The sequence below is a fragment of the Petaurus breviceps genome, unplaced genomic scaffold (genome assembly GCF_028583685.1).
Source record: "Petaurus breviceps papuanus isolate PSGF00001 unplaced genomic scaffold, PetGlider_PUasm1.0 38, whole genome shotgun sequence".
Lineage (NCBI taxonomy): Eukaryota > Metazoa > Chordata > Mammalia > Diprotodontia > Petauridae > Petaurus > Petaurus breviceps.
In genome coordinates this window covers 38,968,130-38,987,734 of record NW_027186304.1, presented here as the reverse complement: position 1 = coordinate 38,987,734, position 19,605 = coordinate 38,968,130, and the positions used below count along the sequence as shown (strand labels likewise).

At 36.6% G+C, this 19,605-nt stretch overlaps 1 protein-coding gene across 1 annotated transcript in view; it reads right to left on the bottom strand.

The window, feature by feature from the left end:
- The window catches only part of IMPACT (impact RWD domain protein), a 28,785-nt gene extending 9,342 nt beyond the window's left edge, over positions 1–19,443 (bottom strand). Inside the window, exons 1-5 of the mRNA XM_069099820.1 lie at positions 19,268–19,443; positions 18,518–18,646; positions 16,666–16,718; positions 15,473–15,535; positions 1,825–1,910 (exon numbers count right to left, since the gene is read on the bottom strand). Of these exons, the coding sequence (XP_068955921.1) occupies positions 1,825–1,910; positions 15,473–15,535; positions 16,666–16,718; positions 18,518–18,646; positions 19,268–19,303 (367 nt within the window). The 5' untranslated portion in view covers positions 19,304–19,443. The remainder of the gene's footprint in view (positions 1–1,824; positions 1,911–15,472; positions 15,536–16,665; positions 16,719–18,517; positions 18,647–19,267) is intronic.
- Between the last annotated feature and the right edge of the window lie 162 nt (positions 19,444–19,605).

Genomic DNA, 19,605 nt, shown 5'->3' with positions numbered 1-19,605 from the left:
GCATCCTTCAGCTAATCACACATTTTCTTAAAAATGCTAAATATATGTGTATCTAGAGCTATGATATAAACACTTATTAGCACAAATTCCTGAAATACTTAAAATTACCCCATCTTTTTTTTCTTTTTGTAGGACATAAACATCATGCTAACGCTGACTCTCTGTTACTGATTTTATATGGCATTTATATCTGAACTGTTACTTACATAGTTACTCATTACAACCCTCGACCCAACTAAAAACAATTCTACCAACTGCTATTAGATTATAAATTTCATTACAAAATCATATTAAATAATTGTCTCATTTACATGAGGCTGTTCTGATTAGCAGAAAAAAGACTGGAAAGGTAGTTCTAGTTACGGCATTAGAAACTGCCAATGTTAACACATATTAAAGACACAAATACAGTATTCCATAAAATATATATTTGCAATCTCAATTATACTACTTGAAATTAGTCAGTATAGTTTACCAAAGTTCCTTTTCTAGAAATAGGAGGCTGATTTGAGCTGATATAGGAACACAGATCTTGAGATTGGAAAGGATCTCAAAGGCCACCTGGTTTAACCTCCCTCATACTATTGATGAGGAAATTATAGTTTTATGATTTGCCTAAAGTCAGGTAGTTTGTGGCAAAGGGGGGATTTGAACCCAGGGCCTCTGACCCCGTGGCCAGTGTATTCAAAAATTTTCATTGTACCATGATGAGCTCAGTATTTCCAAAGCATGGCGCTTGGAGTTCTATAGTTCCTGGAGAGCTAAACAGGGCTTTTCTTAAAATACAAAAATCCAACAGTAGTGTTATGGGATTCCAATAAATACAGTGCAATGATTACTTTCATGGCAACTTTGTTCCTGATCAAAAGCAAGCTATAGAGAAAGTTGAGCAATATGAAGAGGGTGAGGTGAAAAAAAAATAAGCATTGAGAATGACATTAAGTATTTGCAAGTCTATAAGCACTGAGAAATAATAATATTTCTATAATGCTTTCAGTTTACAAAATGCTTGATGTACATAATCTTATTTAAGATTTCCAACAACCCTGTGAGGTAGATACCACGTGATCTGCCCAGTGTCACAAAGTCAGTAGGTACCTAAGGCAGCATTTGAACTCAGATCTTCCTGACTTTAAGCCCAGGGCTTCATCCATTATGCTATTCTACTGCTCATTAGCTGGAACAACAGTGACAAGGCTAGAGCAGTTTAGTACCGTCACATGCAAGGTAGGGGCCTGGGGACTCCCCACCCTGCCTTTTCCTGAGATCTTAGACTGGGATTACTTTTCCTCCCCTGTTCCCCTTTCAGTAATTATTTTTGGCTTCCATCAATATTTTCCAACCCCCAAGTTTTCCAAACCCAAAATATATTAAGCAACCTTGCTAGAGTCTGTTCTTTCTTGTAAAAGATAAACCCAAAAAATCATGTTAAGTATTTATTCTGCAGGAGCTGAGGAAAATCTAACAGGCTCAAATTACCAATCAACAGAGATAAGGTATATAAAGCAAACCTTAAAATGCGACACAAATATCAGTTTTTGTTTTTGTTAGTAGTCAAAAGATACACATTTTGTAGCATGTTCTATAAAGTGCCTTTTAAATTGATGAAATATGAAACTGTATAAGGTTAGAATAATCATGGTGCACACCGTGGGAGCGGAGGGGCGAAGGATGTGGCATAAGTAGATGAGACCCCCAATAAAAACATCTCTCATAAATCCTTAGGTTGGAATTCAGACAGTCATCCTTCTGCATTTGGAAGCCTACGTGAATTTTTAGTTGCCATCACATTAAAAAAAACTGAAATCAAATTTTAAATCCTACCTGATTCTGATAACTGAGATTTTTCTATTAGAACTTCCCGAATTTTCTCCACCCACAAATAAAGAATACTTTCACCAATGTTCTGTCTGAAAAAACAAAAAAGCCAATTATTTCAAAATACTTCCTTCTCATATTCAAGAAGATGTGAGCACATCAAATTATAACAATCTGTAGGTGTTTTACAATCTATAATAACAAGACTTACACACAATGGCTTATGTGGGTGTTATGTAATCTCTGCTTTAGAAATAAACGCGTACAGAGTGGAGGGAGGTGGAGAAAATTTAAAACTTAATGAAAGTGAAAGCTAAAAACTAAAAAAATTTTTTTTTAAAAAGAAATATGTAAGATTTTGGGATTCTGACATTTAGATGTTATGGCCCTTTTACAAAGTAGGCAAAGAGATGTAGTTAAATGAAGATATCTCTCTGAGTTTGGGACTTGATTATTCACAAATGTGAAGAATTATGCCTAATTACAGAGTTAATTAATTACTACCATCTACCTATCGGAAGTTGTTTTTTTTCCCTTTTTGGAGGGCAATTGGGGCTAAGTGACTTGCCCAAGATCACACAGCTAGTTTTTTGTGTTAAGTGACAGATTTGAACTCAGGTCCTCCAGACTCCAGGGCTAGCCACCCCTCTATCAGAAGTTTTAAAACAACACTATTAAATTAAAATTACTGCATATTTTTCAACCTTTTGAAAAGCCTGTCAACATCTTTCAAAGAGGCAATTACATAGAGCACTAAGATTGGAGTCAGGAAGACCTGAGTTCAAATCCAACCTCAGACATATACAAACTGTGTGACCTTGGGCAAGTCATTAAGCTCAGTTTCCTCAATGATAAAATGAGGAAAATAACAGCACCTACTTCCCTGTGTTGTTGTGAGAATTAAATGAGAAATATTTGTAAAGCACTTAACCCACAGTAAGTACCTAATAAAGGCTAGCTATTATTACAATCTTAAATTTGATACTATATCTTTTCTTTTCTGGAAAACTAGATGTTTGCTTTAGCACATTGATTTATGAATTTGTTTTTATTTTTTTGTACCTGGAAAGAATGAAAAATAGTTTCTGGAAAATGAGATGCTTGTGGGACAGAATCAATATGGCAGAGTAAAAGCAGGAACTTACTTGAGCTCATCCCCAATTACCTCAAATACCTGTAAAAAATTACTCTAAACAATTTAGAGCTTATAGAACCCACAAAATGACAGTGAAATATGTCTCCAGCTGGAGACCAACAGGAAGGGTCTATCGCACCAGGCTGGGAGCGGAGCACAGACCTGGCACATACCAGAGGCACAGACTAGCCAGAGCAGACCTCAGGGGACTAAATCACTGGCAGCTGTGGCAGTTTCCAGACTTCTCAACCCATAAATGCCAAAGAGAAAGTAAAAGTGAAGTGGGGAAACAGCTGGATCTGGGTGAGAGAAGCATGTAGTCTGGCCCCTGCCCCAGGGTGGCGGTGAAGGGAACTTCCAGACCCACAGATAGTGGGGGTACCAAGGAACTGACCAGAGGATAACTGCAGGACTCTCTTTGCTGGCGCTGAGGCAGGATTCTCTTGCTTTGCCCTGCTTGGATCTGGCTCGCAGTCTTGGGTGACAGTCCTGGGGTGAGGAGGAGCGCTGGCATGGCAGAGCTTGTTGAGGCTGTAGAGAAGGAGTCCTCCTCACAGTTCTGAGGCAGGTACCCAAAATAAGCTCTGAAAACAGTTGTGCAAGGCCCAGAAATGTGGGACACAGCACTCTCCAAACCGGAAGCAGAGTTCTACCGTGGCAAAGAACTCAAAAGTCAAGGAATTGGCTGGAAAGATGAGCAGACAGGGGAAGCGAAATCAAACTATAAAATTGTTTCTTGGTGACAGAGAGGATCAAAACATTGAGCCAAAAGAAAACAACAAAGTCAAAACTGCATCAAAAGCCTCCAAGAAAAATATGAATTGGTCACAGGCCATGGAGGAGCTCAAGAAGGATTTTGAAAATCAAGTAAGAGAAGTGGAGGAAAAATTGGGAAGAGAAATGAGAATGATGCAAGAAAATCATGAAAAGTGAGTCAACAGCCTGCTAAAGGAGACCCAAAAAATACTGAAGAAAATAACACCTTAAAAAATAGACTAACTCAAATGGCAAAAGAGGCCCAAAAAGACAATGAAGAGAAGAATGCCTTAAAAAGCCAAATTTGCCAGATGGAAAAGGAATTTCAAAAACTCACTGAAGAGAATAAATTCCTTCAAAATTAGATTGGAGCAACTGGAAGCTAACGACTTTATGAGAAATCAAGATACTATAAAACAGACCCAAACAAATGAAAAAATAGAAGGCAATGTGAAATATCTCATTGGAAAAACTACTGACTTGGAAAATAGATGCAGGAGAAATAATGTAAAAATTATTGAACTACCTGAAATCCATAATAAAAAAAGAGCCTTAGACACCATCTTTCAAGAAATTATCAAGCAAAATTGCCCTGATATTCTAGAAGAGGGTAAAATAGAAACTGAAAGAATTCACTAATCACTTCTTTAAAAAGATCCCCAAAAGAAAATTCCTAGGAATATTATAGACATATTCCAGAGTTCCCAGGTCAAGGAGAAAATACTGCAAGCATTCAGGAAGAAACAATTTGAGTATTGTGGAAACACAATCAGGATAACACAAGATCTAGCAGTTTCTACATTAAGGGATCATAGGGCTTAGAATATGATATTCCAGAGGTAAAAGGAGCTAGTATTAAAACCAAGAATCACCTATCCAGCAAAACTGAGTATAATGCTTCAGGGGAAAATATGGTCATTCAATGCAATAGAGGACTTTCAAGTACTCTTAATGAAAAAACCAGAGCTGAACAGAAAATATGACTTTCAAATACAAGAAGCAAGAGAAGCATGAGAAGGTAAACAGGAAAAAGAAATCATAAGGAACTTATTAAAGTTGAACTATTTGGGAAATACATATGGAAAAACAATAATTGTAACTCATGAGACTTTTCTCAGTATGAGGATAGTTGAAGAGAATATATACATATATATGTATGTATAGGAGGCTGTATGTGTGTATATATATGTGAGTGTGTACATATGTGTGTACATGTATACATAGACAGAGGACACAGGATGAGTTGAATATGAAGGGATGATATCTAAAAAATAAAATGAAGAGGTGAGAGAGGAATATATTGGGAGAAGGAGAAAGGGAGAGATAGATTAGGGTAAATTATCTCATATAAAAGAGGCAAGAGAAAACTATTACAATGGAGGGGAAGAGCTGGAAGGTGAAAGGGAATGGGGTCAACCTTACTCTCACTGAATTTGGCTTAAGGAGGGAATAACATACACATTCAACTGCACATCTTACCCTATAGGAAAGTAGTGGGGAAGGGAATGAGAGGGGGTACAATAGAAGGGAGGGCATATTGGGGGAGGGGGTAGTTAGAAACAAATACTTTTGAAAAGGGACAGGGTCAAAGGAGAAAACAGATAAAGTGGGGGGTGGGACAGGATAGAGGTTAATATAGTTAGTCTTTAACAATATAACCACTATGGAAATGTTTTGCGTAACTACACATGTACAACCTGTATTGAATTGCTTATCTTCCCAGTGGGAGTGGGTGAGGAGGGAAGAAGGGATAGACTCTGGAACTCAAAAGTTTTAAAAACAATGTTAATTTTTTTTTTAATTGCTGTTGTTGTTAAAAAAAAAAAAAAAAAAGAAAAAGTTCCCAAAAAGAAAACTCCTAGGAATATCATAGCCAAATTCCAGAGTTCTCAGGTCAAGGAGAAAATGTTACAAGCAGTCAGGAAGAAACAATTTGAGTACTGTGGAAACACAATCAGGATAACACAAGACCTAGCAGCTTCTACACTAAGGGATCAAAGGGCTTGTAATATGATAATTCCAGAGGTCAAAGGAGCTAGGATTAAAACCAAGAATCACCTCCCCAGCAAAACCAAGTATAATATACTTCAGAGAAAAATAAAGAAATTCAATGAAACAGAAGACTTTCAAGCATTCTTGATGAAAAGACCAGAGCTAAACAGAAAATCTGACTTTCAAACACAAGAATCAAGAGAAGCATGAAAAGGTAAACAGGAAAGAGAAATTATAAGAAACTTATTAAAGTTGAACTGTTTACATTCCTGCATGGAATGGTATCATGAGACTTTTCTCAGTATGAGGATAGCTGAAGGGAATATATCCATGTATACATATGTATACATACATATATATTTATGTATAGGAGGGTATATATGTGTATATATGTATGTGTGTACATGTATACATAGACAGAAGGCACAGGGTGAGTTGAATATGAAGGAATGATATCTAAAAAAATAAAATTAAGAGGTGAGAGAGGAATATATTGGGAGGAGAAAAGGAGAGATAGAATAAGATAAATTATCTCACATAAAAGAGGCAAGAGAAAGCTATTACAATGGAGGGAAAGAACAGGGAGGTGAAAAGGAATGAGACAACCTTGCTCTCATTGGATTTGGTTTAAGGAGGGAATAACATACACACTCAATTGGGTATCTTACCCTACAGGAAAGTAGGGGGGAAAAGGATAAGAAGGGGAAACTATAGAAGGGAGGCAGACTGGGGGAAGAGGTAGTCAGAAGCAAACACTTTTGAAAAGGAGCAGGGTCAAAGGAGAAAACAGAATAAATGGGGGGTGAGATAGGATGGAAGGAAATATAGTTAGTCTTTCACAACATGACTACAACAGAAACGTTTTACATAACTACACATGTATAACCTATATTGAATTGCTTGTCTTCCCAGTGGGGGTGGGTAAGGAGGGAAGAAGGGAGAGAATATGGAACTCAAAGTTTTAAAAACAAATGTTAAAAAATTGCTATTACATGTCACCAGGAAATAAGACATACAGGCAATGGGGTAGAGAAATCCATCTTGCCCTACAAGAAAGTAAAGGGGAAGGGGGAAAGGGAAGAATAGGGGGAATATATGAGAGGGCATACTGGGGGAAGTAGTAATCAGTATGGTGTGAGAGGTAGGGGAGAAATGGGAAGAAAATTTGAAATTCAAAATCTTGTGGAAATGAATATTAAAAATTAAAAATAAATAAATGAATTCTGGGGAAAAAAAGGATATTGGGTTCAGATTACCCCCCAAAAAAAGAAAGATGCTTGCTTGAGCATATTGATTTACGAATTTGTTTTTATTTTATGTACCTGAAAAAAAATCGAACAAGAAATAGGGGTTGGAGACTTTACAAATGGATAATATATTATCGACTGTTGGCTCCTGCCCTGATTAAAAGTGAGAGGAAAGCAAAAAAAATTCACAGTGGCAAAGATGTGTTCATTTATTTATATTGTCACTTCAGGGGCACTAGTGCTAGGGGATCCTGGGCAATAATGCTGCCATTGCTTAGGATGTTTTGGTAACGCCTCTTTTGTCTTCAGTGGTCAGTAAGTCAGACAAAAAACATCATATAATCAGACCTCATTTCTGACCCAAAATGGCATTTAAACAACTTGACCTTATTCATAAAATTTGGCTCTCAACATCTCTGGACTATTTTGAAAACACAAATCTCTATTCCAAAAGGAAGTTTCACCACAACTAAGTTTAGGCATCACAGGTCCTAGAGGAATTCCCAAAGAAGATTTATAACAATGTTCAAAAAGGGGTACAGTCATGTTAGAAAATGAGTCATTAATTTATAGTCAAACATTATAATTCCTTCTCTCCAAAAGCCTCTAGAGACCTATCATTATCACTTCACCCATCAGCAATTACTTAAACAACCATCTATATACACAAATGATAATCAGTCTATGTAGTCTGTCAATAACCAATTATGAAGGATATGCACCAGGTGCTCAGCTAACCACTGGAGATACAAAGAAAGGCAAAGACAATCCCTGCCCTCAAGGATCTTTAGTACCTATGCAGCAAGGGAGTCTTGGGGCTAGTGGTGAGGCAGCGGAGGGGAGAGGTAGAAGAAAGGTGGGGAAAGAGCGGGTAGGGTGAGTGGATATTTCTCAGTCAAGGAATAAAAAAGAGGCTTTTGGCAGTTCTACTTGTAAAGATCTAACAATTATAAATATTACTAATATCACCTAAATGATAGTCATGTCTAATTTCTGAAATTCTGTGATACTCTATAAGTTACTCCTTGTGGAAGTTTGTAAGAAAAGACTGTACATGACCATTTCTCAGGCGTGTTGTACAGAGAATTCTTGTTCAGATATAAGTTAGCTTAGATAGTTTTCAGATCTCTTTAGCCCCTATGTTACTTTTAATATAAATAAAATGTATGAAAGTTATAAAATTTGTTATGTACAACTAAATTAAATTACAAAATATGTAACACATTTTAACTTATTTTTCCACCCATATTATTTTTCTTTTTTTCCAGATGCTCTCTTGTCATTTTCACTTGGACTAAATATTTATCTGTTTCCTTTATATTTTTTAGGAAAATCACAGTAACATGGTTCTCTTTATTTTGTAAGAACCTATTTCAAGGACCTTATTTGTAACTACTATCAAATAACCAGCAGGGGGAGTTCAATTGCTTCTCAAGATTCTTACTAAAAGGCTGAACAAGACTGGATTCCATTCTTAAAGAAAAGAAATGGTTTACAAATCACCTTCCATGCTACCAGAAGACAGCAAGGTAAGACTTCACATCTTATATGAAGTTTTATTACAGAGAAAAAGAAAAGTGAATGAAATAGAATTTATTCAAAGAATGAAGTCTGTCTGAATGAAGAGTGATGTGCTTTAACTAGTTCTGTGAATATTCCCTTTGTGGTAGCTCTCTGACTCAACATAATCCACAGACATAACAAAAAGATAATGGGTTAAATTACCTGTAACAGTATTTTTATACTTCAGGAATCAAAAACATAAAAATGGACACTGAAAGGAATATGGTCAAAGTAAATTAAATAAAACTTTTCTGTATTTCAACAATTGATGAAATGGACCATTCTTACTCTAACTTGGCCTTTCAACCTTTAATATTCATTTTACATTAAACAATTTTGGAATCAAATTACAGGTGGTTTTATACCCAACCCCCAAAATATTGCTTTTGTTTTCAAGACACTGTCAACTTCTTTGCATTAGTTAAAAATATTCACATGCAACATAACAAATGATAGGGGAAAAAAGTGAATTCTAGTAAAAAACCAAATGCTGTTGATGCTGATTTTCCTTCTTTTACACTAGGACATCAATCAATCAATAAACATTCATTAAGCCCCTACTATGTTTCAGGCACTGTGCTAAGACATTGTAAAGAACAAACCTAGGACTCTCATACCCTACAAATTAGCAAAGATGAAAAAAATAGCAACAGTCGATACTGGATAGGTCCAGTAATATACTGACTGTGGTGGAACTATGAAATAGTATAATCATTTCAGTAAACAATTTGGAATTATGCAAATAAAGTGACTAAAATGCCCATATCCTATAAACCTTAAATTCCATTACTGGGCTTTTATCTCAAAGAAATCATTGATAAAAATAAAGTCCCAGGGGCGGCTAGGTGACACAGTGAGTAAAGCACCAGCCCCAGAGTAAGGAGGACCTGAGTTCGGTTCTGGCCTCAGACACTTATTACCCACACAAAAAAAATAGCCGTGTATTGGGCAATTTACTTAATTGGGCAAGTTACTTAACCCCAGTTACCCTCCAAAAGGCAATAAATAAATAAAGTCCCCTTATACACACCAAATATTAATAGCAACAATTTTGGAGAGAGTAAAGAACAAGAAACAAAGAAGATGCCTATCAAATGGGGAGTGGCTAAACAAATTATGGCACAAGAATGTAACTGGAATATCACTGTGCTATAAGAAATGATGACTGTGTTGAATATTAGAAAATCATGGAAAGATGTACATGAACTGATGAAGAGTGAAGTAAGCAGAGCCAAGAAAACAATATACCTAGTGACTATAATAATGTAAATGGAAAGAACAACCATACACCAAAAATATAACAATGTAACAAAATTATGAAGTTCAAGTATGATTCAAATGAAGAGATATGAGAGAACATTCCCAATTCACTACTGTATCATAGAGATGGGTTACACATTGCACATGTTTTTGGACTTTTTCAATAATGTTAATCAGTTGTATCATCTTTATTCCCTCTTTAAAAAACAATATTTTCATATGAGCTGGCTCTCTGGGTCAGAGTAAGGGAGCAATACTAGGAATAACTATTAGAAACAAGACATCTGTAGCTTATCCACTCACCTAAAAAAATGGCTTACACATGTAAGAAGGGCAAGTATGGAGTTACTCACAGTTGAATATTCATGAAACAACGAAAGATTTAAGTTGTCAACAAAAACATGGTTCTTAGGCAGTCAGACCTCCAGAGTGCCAAGAGGGTGTCTCCAACTCTTCTCCGTGGAGGAGGCAACTTCAAGTCACTCTGTGACCTTCTAAGATGCCAAGCCACTAAGAACCAAAATCAAACTGCCCCTCCCCCATGGGTGGGGGTTGGGCTATTATGGTACACCTATTGAAACTCATCACATGCTTGGGGAAGACATTTGTTCAGTAATCCATTCTTCTTATTAAATTTGCTCTAATTAAGCATTCTAAGAAACTCTTAGAATGATCCACACTGAAAAAAAAACATATATCTGTCCTGATAACAACTATACCTGCACCCAGGTGATAATCAAGCTTGGCTGAGGGACAAGTCATAGAAGCCTCTATTAGACCCAAGTTGGACACCTTCCCAAAAGACTGGCCTCCCAGACTCTGTGAAACTCTACCTTATGCAAGATGCTCTACTAACAGGACACATGTGTCTCTGTAGGACTGAAGGAGATCGAGGTAGCTATAAATCAGTTAATTTCTAGGAGGACATTATAAATATCACCCTGCAAGTACCCATGCTCAAATTAAATTATTGGTAACCAAAGGGGGAAAAGGAAGGGAATAAGCATTTATATCGTGTCTGCTATGTTCCAGGCACTGAGCTAAGCACTTTTAAAAAATATCATCTCACTGTATCCTCATAACAACCCTGCAACATAGGTGCTATTATTACCCTCTTTTACAGTCCAAGAAACTTAGGTAAACAGAAGTTAAGTTACCTGCCCAGGATCACATAGCTAGTAAGATGACTGAGTTTGGGAGGAAAACTAAAGAGAAGGATCCCCAAACTCCAGGATGGCAAGATATGAGCCCCTGCTATATAGAAGCCTTTAAGTTCTTTGTGATTCTGCAACACTGGGAAAAAGGAGATCCATAAGATGTACAGCCTGGTCTGAGTCAATTTTCAGTTTTTCCCATTTTTTATCACTGTTATTCTACCAAGAGCTACGTCTTTAACCCCAGGAAGAGTTGGTCTCCTGTAGAAGTAATCTCTCCCATACTCTGAGACCAAAATCAGAGCATTTTGGAGACTTCTAATGATTTTTAATGCCTAATCTCACAAATGCTATAATCTTCAACCATTATGCTAGAGAGTAAAATCTGTCTGAGGCAAAGACTGGTTTTCAAAAACAAGTATAAGAGACACTAGAGAGTCTGAGTTATCTGTAAAGGGGTGTCTGTGTAAGGAAAAGGTTTTGTGAATTTTATTTTTAAAATACACAACTGGGATCCTAAGTGGTGATACCTGCTATATCCAATGTAGGCCTGCCCAGATCCTATTAACAGCATAAGATCAATATCCTTTTCTTTCTAATTGGGAGAGGCTATGCCACATTACTTTAACATGGAAAAGCTTCCACTACAGGGGGCACCAGACAACCTATTACCTAAGAGGTAAGTCATTTTTCAATCATGTCTGAGGCAAGTGACTTGCCCAGGGTCACTAAGCCAGTGTCTGAGGTCAGATCTGAATTCAGGAAGATGAGTCTTGCTGACTCCAGGGCTGGCATTCTATCCACTAAGCCATCTAGCTGCCCACTGTACACGTAAGCCACTTTTCAAGACCTTGGGTACAGATATCACCTTTTCTCCTGTTGCCAATGCTACCTCCTGAAATCTAACATAGGGAAAGCATCCCAGCAGGGACAGAAATCTTGAACTTGGCATGATGTGTGATGATTTCATACATTTTTTAAAAGTACTATTTTAAAATACTTTTAAAATGTTTTTATTACTATAACTGTTAAATAGAAGCCTAGATAATGTTCAGAATTTTATATAAAGTCTGATAAAGGTGAACAATAACCAGAAAGTCATGAGGTGGAGAGTATGCTCTCCCACGTGGATTTTCAGTGGCATCACTTTTCCGTTCTTGATACCAATCCTCCTATAACTCCTACAACTAGTAAGTACTTGCTAAAACAACTGCCTGTAACCACTACTCAGGAACATATTAAGCAAAAATAAAAGCACTGGAAGATTTTAGAAATATTTTGTATTGAACCTAATGAACCCAAAATACAGACATTACAAATTATGTTATGCTATAATAGTAAACCATTCCAATACTTGCTAATATTGGGCTTAACTTGAAAATAACTGTACCATGCCTTAATCATAAGCAATGAAACTTGACATGACATAACAGAAAAAAGTCAATGTTTTTGTGAGACAGAGTCAGGAGAAGACAGAAAAGCAAGTCTGACATGCTACAGATTTAGGAAGACCAAATTTAAAGGGTTAAAAGAAGAGCTACATAACATCTATCAGGAAAGTCAGGTCAGACCAATGGGGAGCTTTCAAAATGATATTCTGAAAATATAAAGAATTACTTCCATTGAGTAAAGAAAACTAACTTCAATGAAGAGAAAAATAAGAATAATGATAATAGTACCTAAGACTTACAAGATTTTCAAAGTGTATATGTATTACCTCAGGTAGTTTAAAAAAAAAAAGACTAACAAACACGGATGCACACAGAATTACATTTTTTAAAAGTACATAGGCTGGAAGCCAGGGCACAAGTGATGAACTCTGGTACAGTACTCTAAGAATAGTGTCAGGAGTCCTAAAGCTCAGAATGAGTTGAAGATGGTGAGGAAACCTAAGAAAAGCGATTAAAAAGTGTTTGGTTTTTTTCTTTATGGGTAAAAAGATCATAAAAGGGACAGGAACATTCCTTACAGTTTATGTAACAACAAATGACAACAGAGAGAAGGCAGCACTGCTCAACTTTGATTCTGCTTGTTTTCTTTGCCAAAGGAAATGATATTTACATTGGAAAGCACAGAACAAAAGTCACTAAGTAGAAACATGAAAAGTAAGAAGATAGGAAAAGAGCACGTAACTGACCTTGATGAATTTAATTTAAATCATGAAGCCCAGATAAACTACATCTTCAGGTACTGAAAGAACTGTCAGATGAACTTAAGATAATCTCAATGATCTCTGAAATATTATGGAGAATACGAAAGGTGTCTCAGGACAAGAGATGGGGAAATGTTGTCTTGATTTTCAAAAAGAGATAGTAGAAGCCAATCAACTTGACTCTGATCCCTGAAAAAATTCTAGTTAATAAACATCTAGAAATAGAAGCACAGTGATTACAAAGAGTCAACACTTTCATCAAGAATAGGTCATGCCCAACTTAATCTGGAAGTCATCTGCAGAGAGATCAGTCAAGAGTGAATAAACATTTAAGAGAGCAGTATTACAAAAACCTAGAGAGAACAGAGTGATCAACAGGTCAAGGACGAGAAGTAAAAAAAGGCCATTAGATTTGGCAATTACAAATCATTAATAACTTTGGAGAGAGTAGTTTTAGTTGAATGAAGAGGATAGAAGTCATACACATAAAAGCATTAAGAAGAGAATGAAAGGAAAAGAAGTGGATGCACCTATTATAGATGAACTTCTCAAGGACTTTAGACACAAAATGGAAGAGATACAGGGAATGAGAGCTAGTAGGGATTGGAAGGATCAAGTGAAGGTTTTTTGAGGCTGTAAGGAGACATGGGCATGTTTTGTAGGCAGTAGAGAAAGTGACAAATACTAAGTACATTTCCGGACCTGATTTTGAAGAAATGATTGCTGAATCAGGAAAAAAAAATCAGGAAAAGTAAGGCCAAGGCACTGGTCCTTCTTAGAATGCAACAGAAAGAAGTAAAAAAAAGCTGGGCTGTCCAACAAACATGTTAGATCTTAGGAGAGCAGGGTTTTTTTTAAAGGTTTAGGAAAAAAAAGAGGTAAGATTTCACTGCTAAAAACCCTATAAGGGAAAACAGTATAAAAGGCATGAAGTTTTCAACAATAAAAGTCTAAAAATGAAAACAAAAACAATCACAACAATAAAAAAGGCAGCTATCAAAAAAGACCAAAGTGATATCCACTGACCAACTCAGGTTTTTTAAAGATGTGTAAAACAATGAAAACAAAGGCAGATAGTTGAGAATGAATACCAAAAAAATTAGCATTCTTCTTTAAGCATGTTGTCAGAGGCACTAAAATCAGAATGAGCTGAGGCTGTACATAAATCCTAAGGACAATGAAAACAGCTTATTAGGACCTCTGCTGATACTGGATGGAACAAGGATAGTACACAACAGAAAAATGACAAAACTGCTCAACTCTTATCACACTTCTGTTTTCTCTGTCAAGGAAAATTGTCTTTGGAATGGGTGGTGTTGGTTTCTAGAAAAGGTCTAAAGACTTCATAAAATACTACCCCACTCAGAAGATTCTTTAAACAAATAGGGATTGAGGGTTGCCATCAAACAGGACTTTTTGACAACACCCAACGAAATTTTTGTTGTTCTTCAAAAGATTTCATTGAAGTGAGGCTTGGATCACAGCTCTGAAACTTATGAGAGAGGTCACTTCTATTTCCTCTTCTATAAAACAAGAAAGTTATACTCAATGGTCTCTATGGTCTCTCCCAACTCTACTATTCTATGTTATACTCTTTATTAAGGACTTTTTTACAGAAGTTGTTGAGTTCTCCCATTTTTCCCTGACATCACAAACACTAGTAACTCAGGGTGGGTCTAATAACTATATGCCATATTTAAATACAGATGCCTGGATAACTGTCAGTATATGAATATCTGTGTGTATGGATATGACTATGAAGATTAATGAAGCCCCATAATTAATAAAGTTAATAGACCTTTAAAAATTGAATTCAGTCCTAGTCTTCTCTCTTTGCCAATGTACAAGCCAATGTACAATGCCATATTCTGAAGCATTGCTAATTTGATATCAAAAGTACTGGAAGAACAATAAAACTTTAATCTGATGGTCTAATATAAAAGTTTTAAATGGAAAATTATTTTTCATTTTATCAGCAAACATTTATTAGCTTCCTATTATTTTCAAGGCACTAAACTTAAATATTTTTATATATTATATATGATTACTTATAACTATTCTTATATGTTTTGGTGCTACCAATTTTTATATAATCCATAAAAATATCAAAATGAAAGAAAATATAATGGTACTGATGTTCACTATCTACAACATGTTCTTATAGATTTTAGATATTTAATTATCATACTCTGATGAACAGTACTGAAAAATAAGACTTTTTTCAACAAGTTTTTTATCAGAGATTAAGCCCATATTTGTGATTCTTACTGGGAAGATAATTTTATGACAGTTTTTAAAATTACTTTCACATACCACAGTTCATAAAAGAATACACCACAAATAATAAGCATTAATAGGGAATTCTTAAAACAAACAAAAATGATGCCTTGCTTACAAATATATTTCCTCAAGGCTGTTTCCTAATTGCAGACGATCTCGTCCTGTAAGCCAAGGAGCACTGTAATTAAATAAATATAATGAAAAGCACATCACTGGATTACTTTGTGTTCAGATTTTTTGGGGGAACAAAGATCAATTTAATCAAAGGCTTTTCATTTCATTTTTCAGATACATTTATCTTATATAACAGACATCTTTACACGTTGCCTATGGCAATATCTCAGAATCACAGAATCTGATCAGAGCTGGAAGGGACCTTGATGGCTATCTAGTTCAACGCATGTCTGACCAAGAATTCCTTCTATACCAAACTCTGCCTAAAAACCTCCATGGAAGCCATAATCATTTGAAAGATGTTTCCCCTTTGATAGGACTGAAGCCTGATTTTACTCTCATTTTTACTCTCTGACCTCTGGAATTAAGCAGAAGAATTCTAGTTCTTCTTCCACATCACAGCCCTTCACATAACTAAAGAGAACAATCATGTCCCCTCAAGTCATCTCTTTTTCAGGCTCAATTCCTTCCTCATACAGCACTGTTTCCAATCCTTTCAACAACCTGCTCATCCTCCTCTAGTCATGCTCCAGCTTATCAATATTCATCTTAAAACATGGCATCCAGAAGTGAACACAATGCTCCATGTGTGGTCAGACCAGTGAAGAGGAGAGTAGGACAAGGGTCTCCTTTCTATACATTCAATGTAGATTAGACCAGAATTTTCTTTCTTTGCCATTCTCAATACATTCCAGGCTTCCAAAATAATTCAAATTTTAGATTACTATTTTTCTTCTAAGGGGAAATTAAGGTTTAATTCAAAGTTGTTTTACTTGCCACCACAAAACTGCTACGTTAAGTTAAACCTGATCTTTTTGTTAAAGTCAAACTTGTTTCAAAGTCAACCAACACTAATTTAATTGGGTTGGTTAAAGAAGGTTTCATTTTTCATTTCCAAGGATAACCTTGTAACAATTTTACACATTTAATCTCTGTGTTTTTATTACATTTTTTGGGTTCATTCCATTCTTCTAACTCAATGCTTTACAAGTTGATAGAGTTTACATAATTTTATCATCTATTGCTAAATACTAACTTCTATACAAACCCCTGAAAAACATATGCATGAAAATAATCTTTTAAAAAAGCAACTTAAGTACAATTTTAGAAAATGAAAATAGAAGCATTGCTTACTTCAGCTGATAAATGGGTGGAGCTGTATCTGGATATTCAGAAGGTAGAATCACCTGCAAAGCAATTTAAGTGTTTATTTTTATTAAGCTCAAGGCTCAAAAAATTACATGAAAATATATGCACTAGTCAAATTCCTTAATTACTAACTCTGGGAAATAAATTCATTCTTTTGCTAGATATTAATCAATGAACTTGCTCTTTATCATTATGTCTCTGTGCATAATGGGCAGCAGAGCTCTGAGCCTAGAGTAAGGAAGACATGAATTCAAGTCCAGTCTCAGACATTCACTAGTTATGTGATGAATCTGGTCAAGTCACTTAACCTCTCAACTTCATTTTCCACTACTGTAAAATGGAAGGCTCACAACAGTACCTATCTCACAAGGTTGTTTTGAGGATCAAATGAGATCTGTGAAGTGCTTAGCACAGTGTCTGGAACATGACAGATACTTAATACATGGTTGCTCCTTTCCCTTACCCTCTGAACTGAATTTGATTTGATAATTTAATTTAATAAACATCTATTAAAAGACAACTATGTGCAAGGTACTACTCTCAAACCCACAGCTGCAAAAAGGACTCTCAGCCCTTGACCTCAGAGAGTTTGCATTCTACTGATACTTTGCTGTTTCTTTAGGAAGATGTAAGAAGGGGCCAATTGCTTTCCTGAATAGAAGCAATGACATTTGAAAATAATATGTGGAAAAGTATACTATCCATAAGATCTTTTGAATCTGTCCCTTTCTGTCCACATATACAGCCACCAACCTAATTCATGCCCAAATCATCTTTTGTCTGGACTACTACAAGTCTCCCAGCTGAACTCCCAATTTCTGGTCTCTCCCCTATATAAACCTGGCCTTCACACATCTGCTGAAACCATCTTATCAAAGTACAACTCTGACCATGACATCTGTCATTTCTAGGATAATACAAAGCCATGCTATTTAGTGTGTCATTGAAAGTCCTTCACAGCATGACTCCAAATGTACCATACTTGACTCCCCTCCATCTAAACTGATCTGTTTGCTATTTTTCCAATTCAGCATCATATCTCCTGACTACAGGCTTTTGCCCAAGCAGTAACCCAATCCCTGGAGTGCACTCCTATCTCAACTATACCCCTCAGACTCCCTGGTTTCCCTCAAGGCTGTTTTATTCCTCATCTCTATAGTGTTTGTTTTTTCCCTCACTCTCAAATTATCAATTATATTCATACCTGTTTACATTCTACAATCCCCTCAGCACAATGTAACCTCATTGAGAGAAGACTGGTTTTTTTTTTTGTTTTATCTCCCTAACATTTAGCATGTTGCCCAGTTTACAGGTGTCCCTTAATCAATGTTTGTTGTATTTAATTTAAAGGATGGGAATAATTGAGGAACCTACATTAATGACAAGGGTATAAAGAGAAGTATAGTTGATTAGGATGTCACAAAATTTTTTCTAAGACACTACATATGTACTATATGCTTATATATTTGTGCAAATGTTTGTACATAAATAATTGAGACAAAAATCTTGATAAATACATGCTTGAAAATAAGCTAAATATTTAGTAAGCAAATTAGCATTCTCCGAGATTTTCAAGTTTCTTTCAAATCAAAATTGGGGTTAATACAAATGAAAACATGTTAAATCATCCAACTTCTCTCATTTTATTAGACAAAGCCGTTTAGACTATTAATTAATGTAATATTCAAGAATAATATGAAATTTAATTATCCACATACAATCAAAAATTGACAAAAAAATTTTAACATGCAAGAGAAATTATTTTTAAAAAGCATAAAAATATGGGGCAATCATAACAAAGCAAGTGCAGCAACTTAACATGAAAACGAAAAAATACCTGTAAACAGAGTGTCCATTTGGGTTTTTCTAAATTATCACTAATCTTAATACAAAATATTCTCATAGCTTCGTCAATAACACACCATTCATCGCCATATATAGACGAAAGTGCTTCAATTTCATCAATCTGGAAAAAAAACCGAACAGGTGTTAGACAAAAACTTGTCAATAAAATAAAAATACATAGTTCAACTGCATTCAAAGCCTGTGTTTTAGGATTATTTCTAGCCCAAAAATCCCACTAAAAAGCAAGAAGCAGATGGTATTTGATTTGGTGCATTTGATGGTAGATGCCTTAAAAGGGTTCTTCTCTCCATGGCAACTATCCGTCATCTCTGATACGGCTTCCGACATGGCAACTTTGTTAATAGGGTTCGACAGCCCTCGTTTTCACTGGTTTCATCCAGTGTGCATTAGCAATGCATTACAAATTTAGTGTATGCACACTGTACACACGCGCGCACAAGAGCGTGGGTGCATTTTACGCCCGTTTTACAGAGGAGGAAACAGAGCCGGAGCAGTGAAGTGCCAGTCCAGTCCCGTTTAACTGGGCTGCTCTGGGTTTAGGAGAGGGAAAAGGCAAAGATGGAGAGAGGCCCTGCCCCCCGGGGCCGGAATCCGAAGACCCGCAGCAGCAGAGACCAGGTGGGGCTAGGGCTTGGGCCTGAGGTGTCACTTAGACTTGAAGGAAGAAGGACGCCCGAGCGGAGCCGCCAGGGCCCTTCCGGCTCTCGGGTCCTCGCCTCACCTGCTTCTGACTACTGTCGGACTCCGCCGCAGCCATGGACCGTCGCTTCTCCTCGTCACCGGTTCCCAGACAAGAAGGAGCCCGATTATATGCAAGCGAGCTTCGCCGGCAAACCCGGAACTATTAAAGAGGGGAAGGGGGGGGGGGCGCTGCTTCCGGGTCAGGGACCACCTGGGCGGAGAAATCAGGGCGGCTCCCCGAGGAGGTTGCTGCAGTCGTACCTGCGCGCCTCTGCTTGCGCCTTTAAATCTACAGAGCGCTTTATTTACCGTCTGCGGGGCGCTTTACCGTATGCGGAGCGCTTTACGTCCAGTCTACGAAGCGCTTTACGTTCAGTC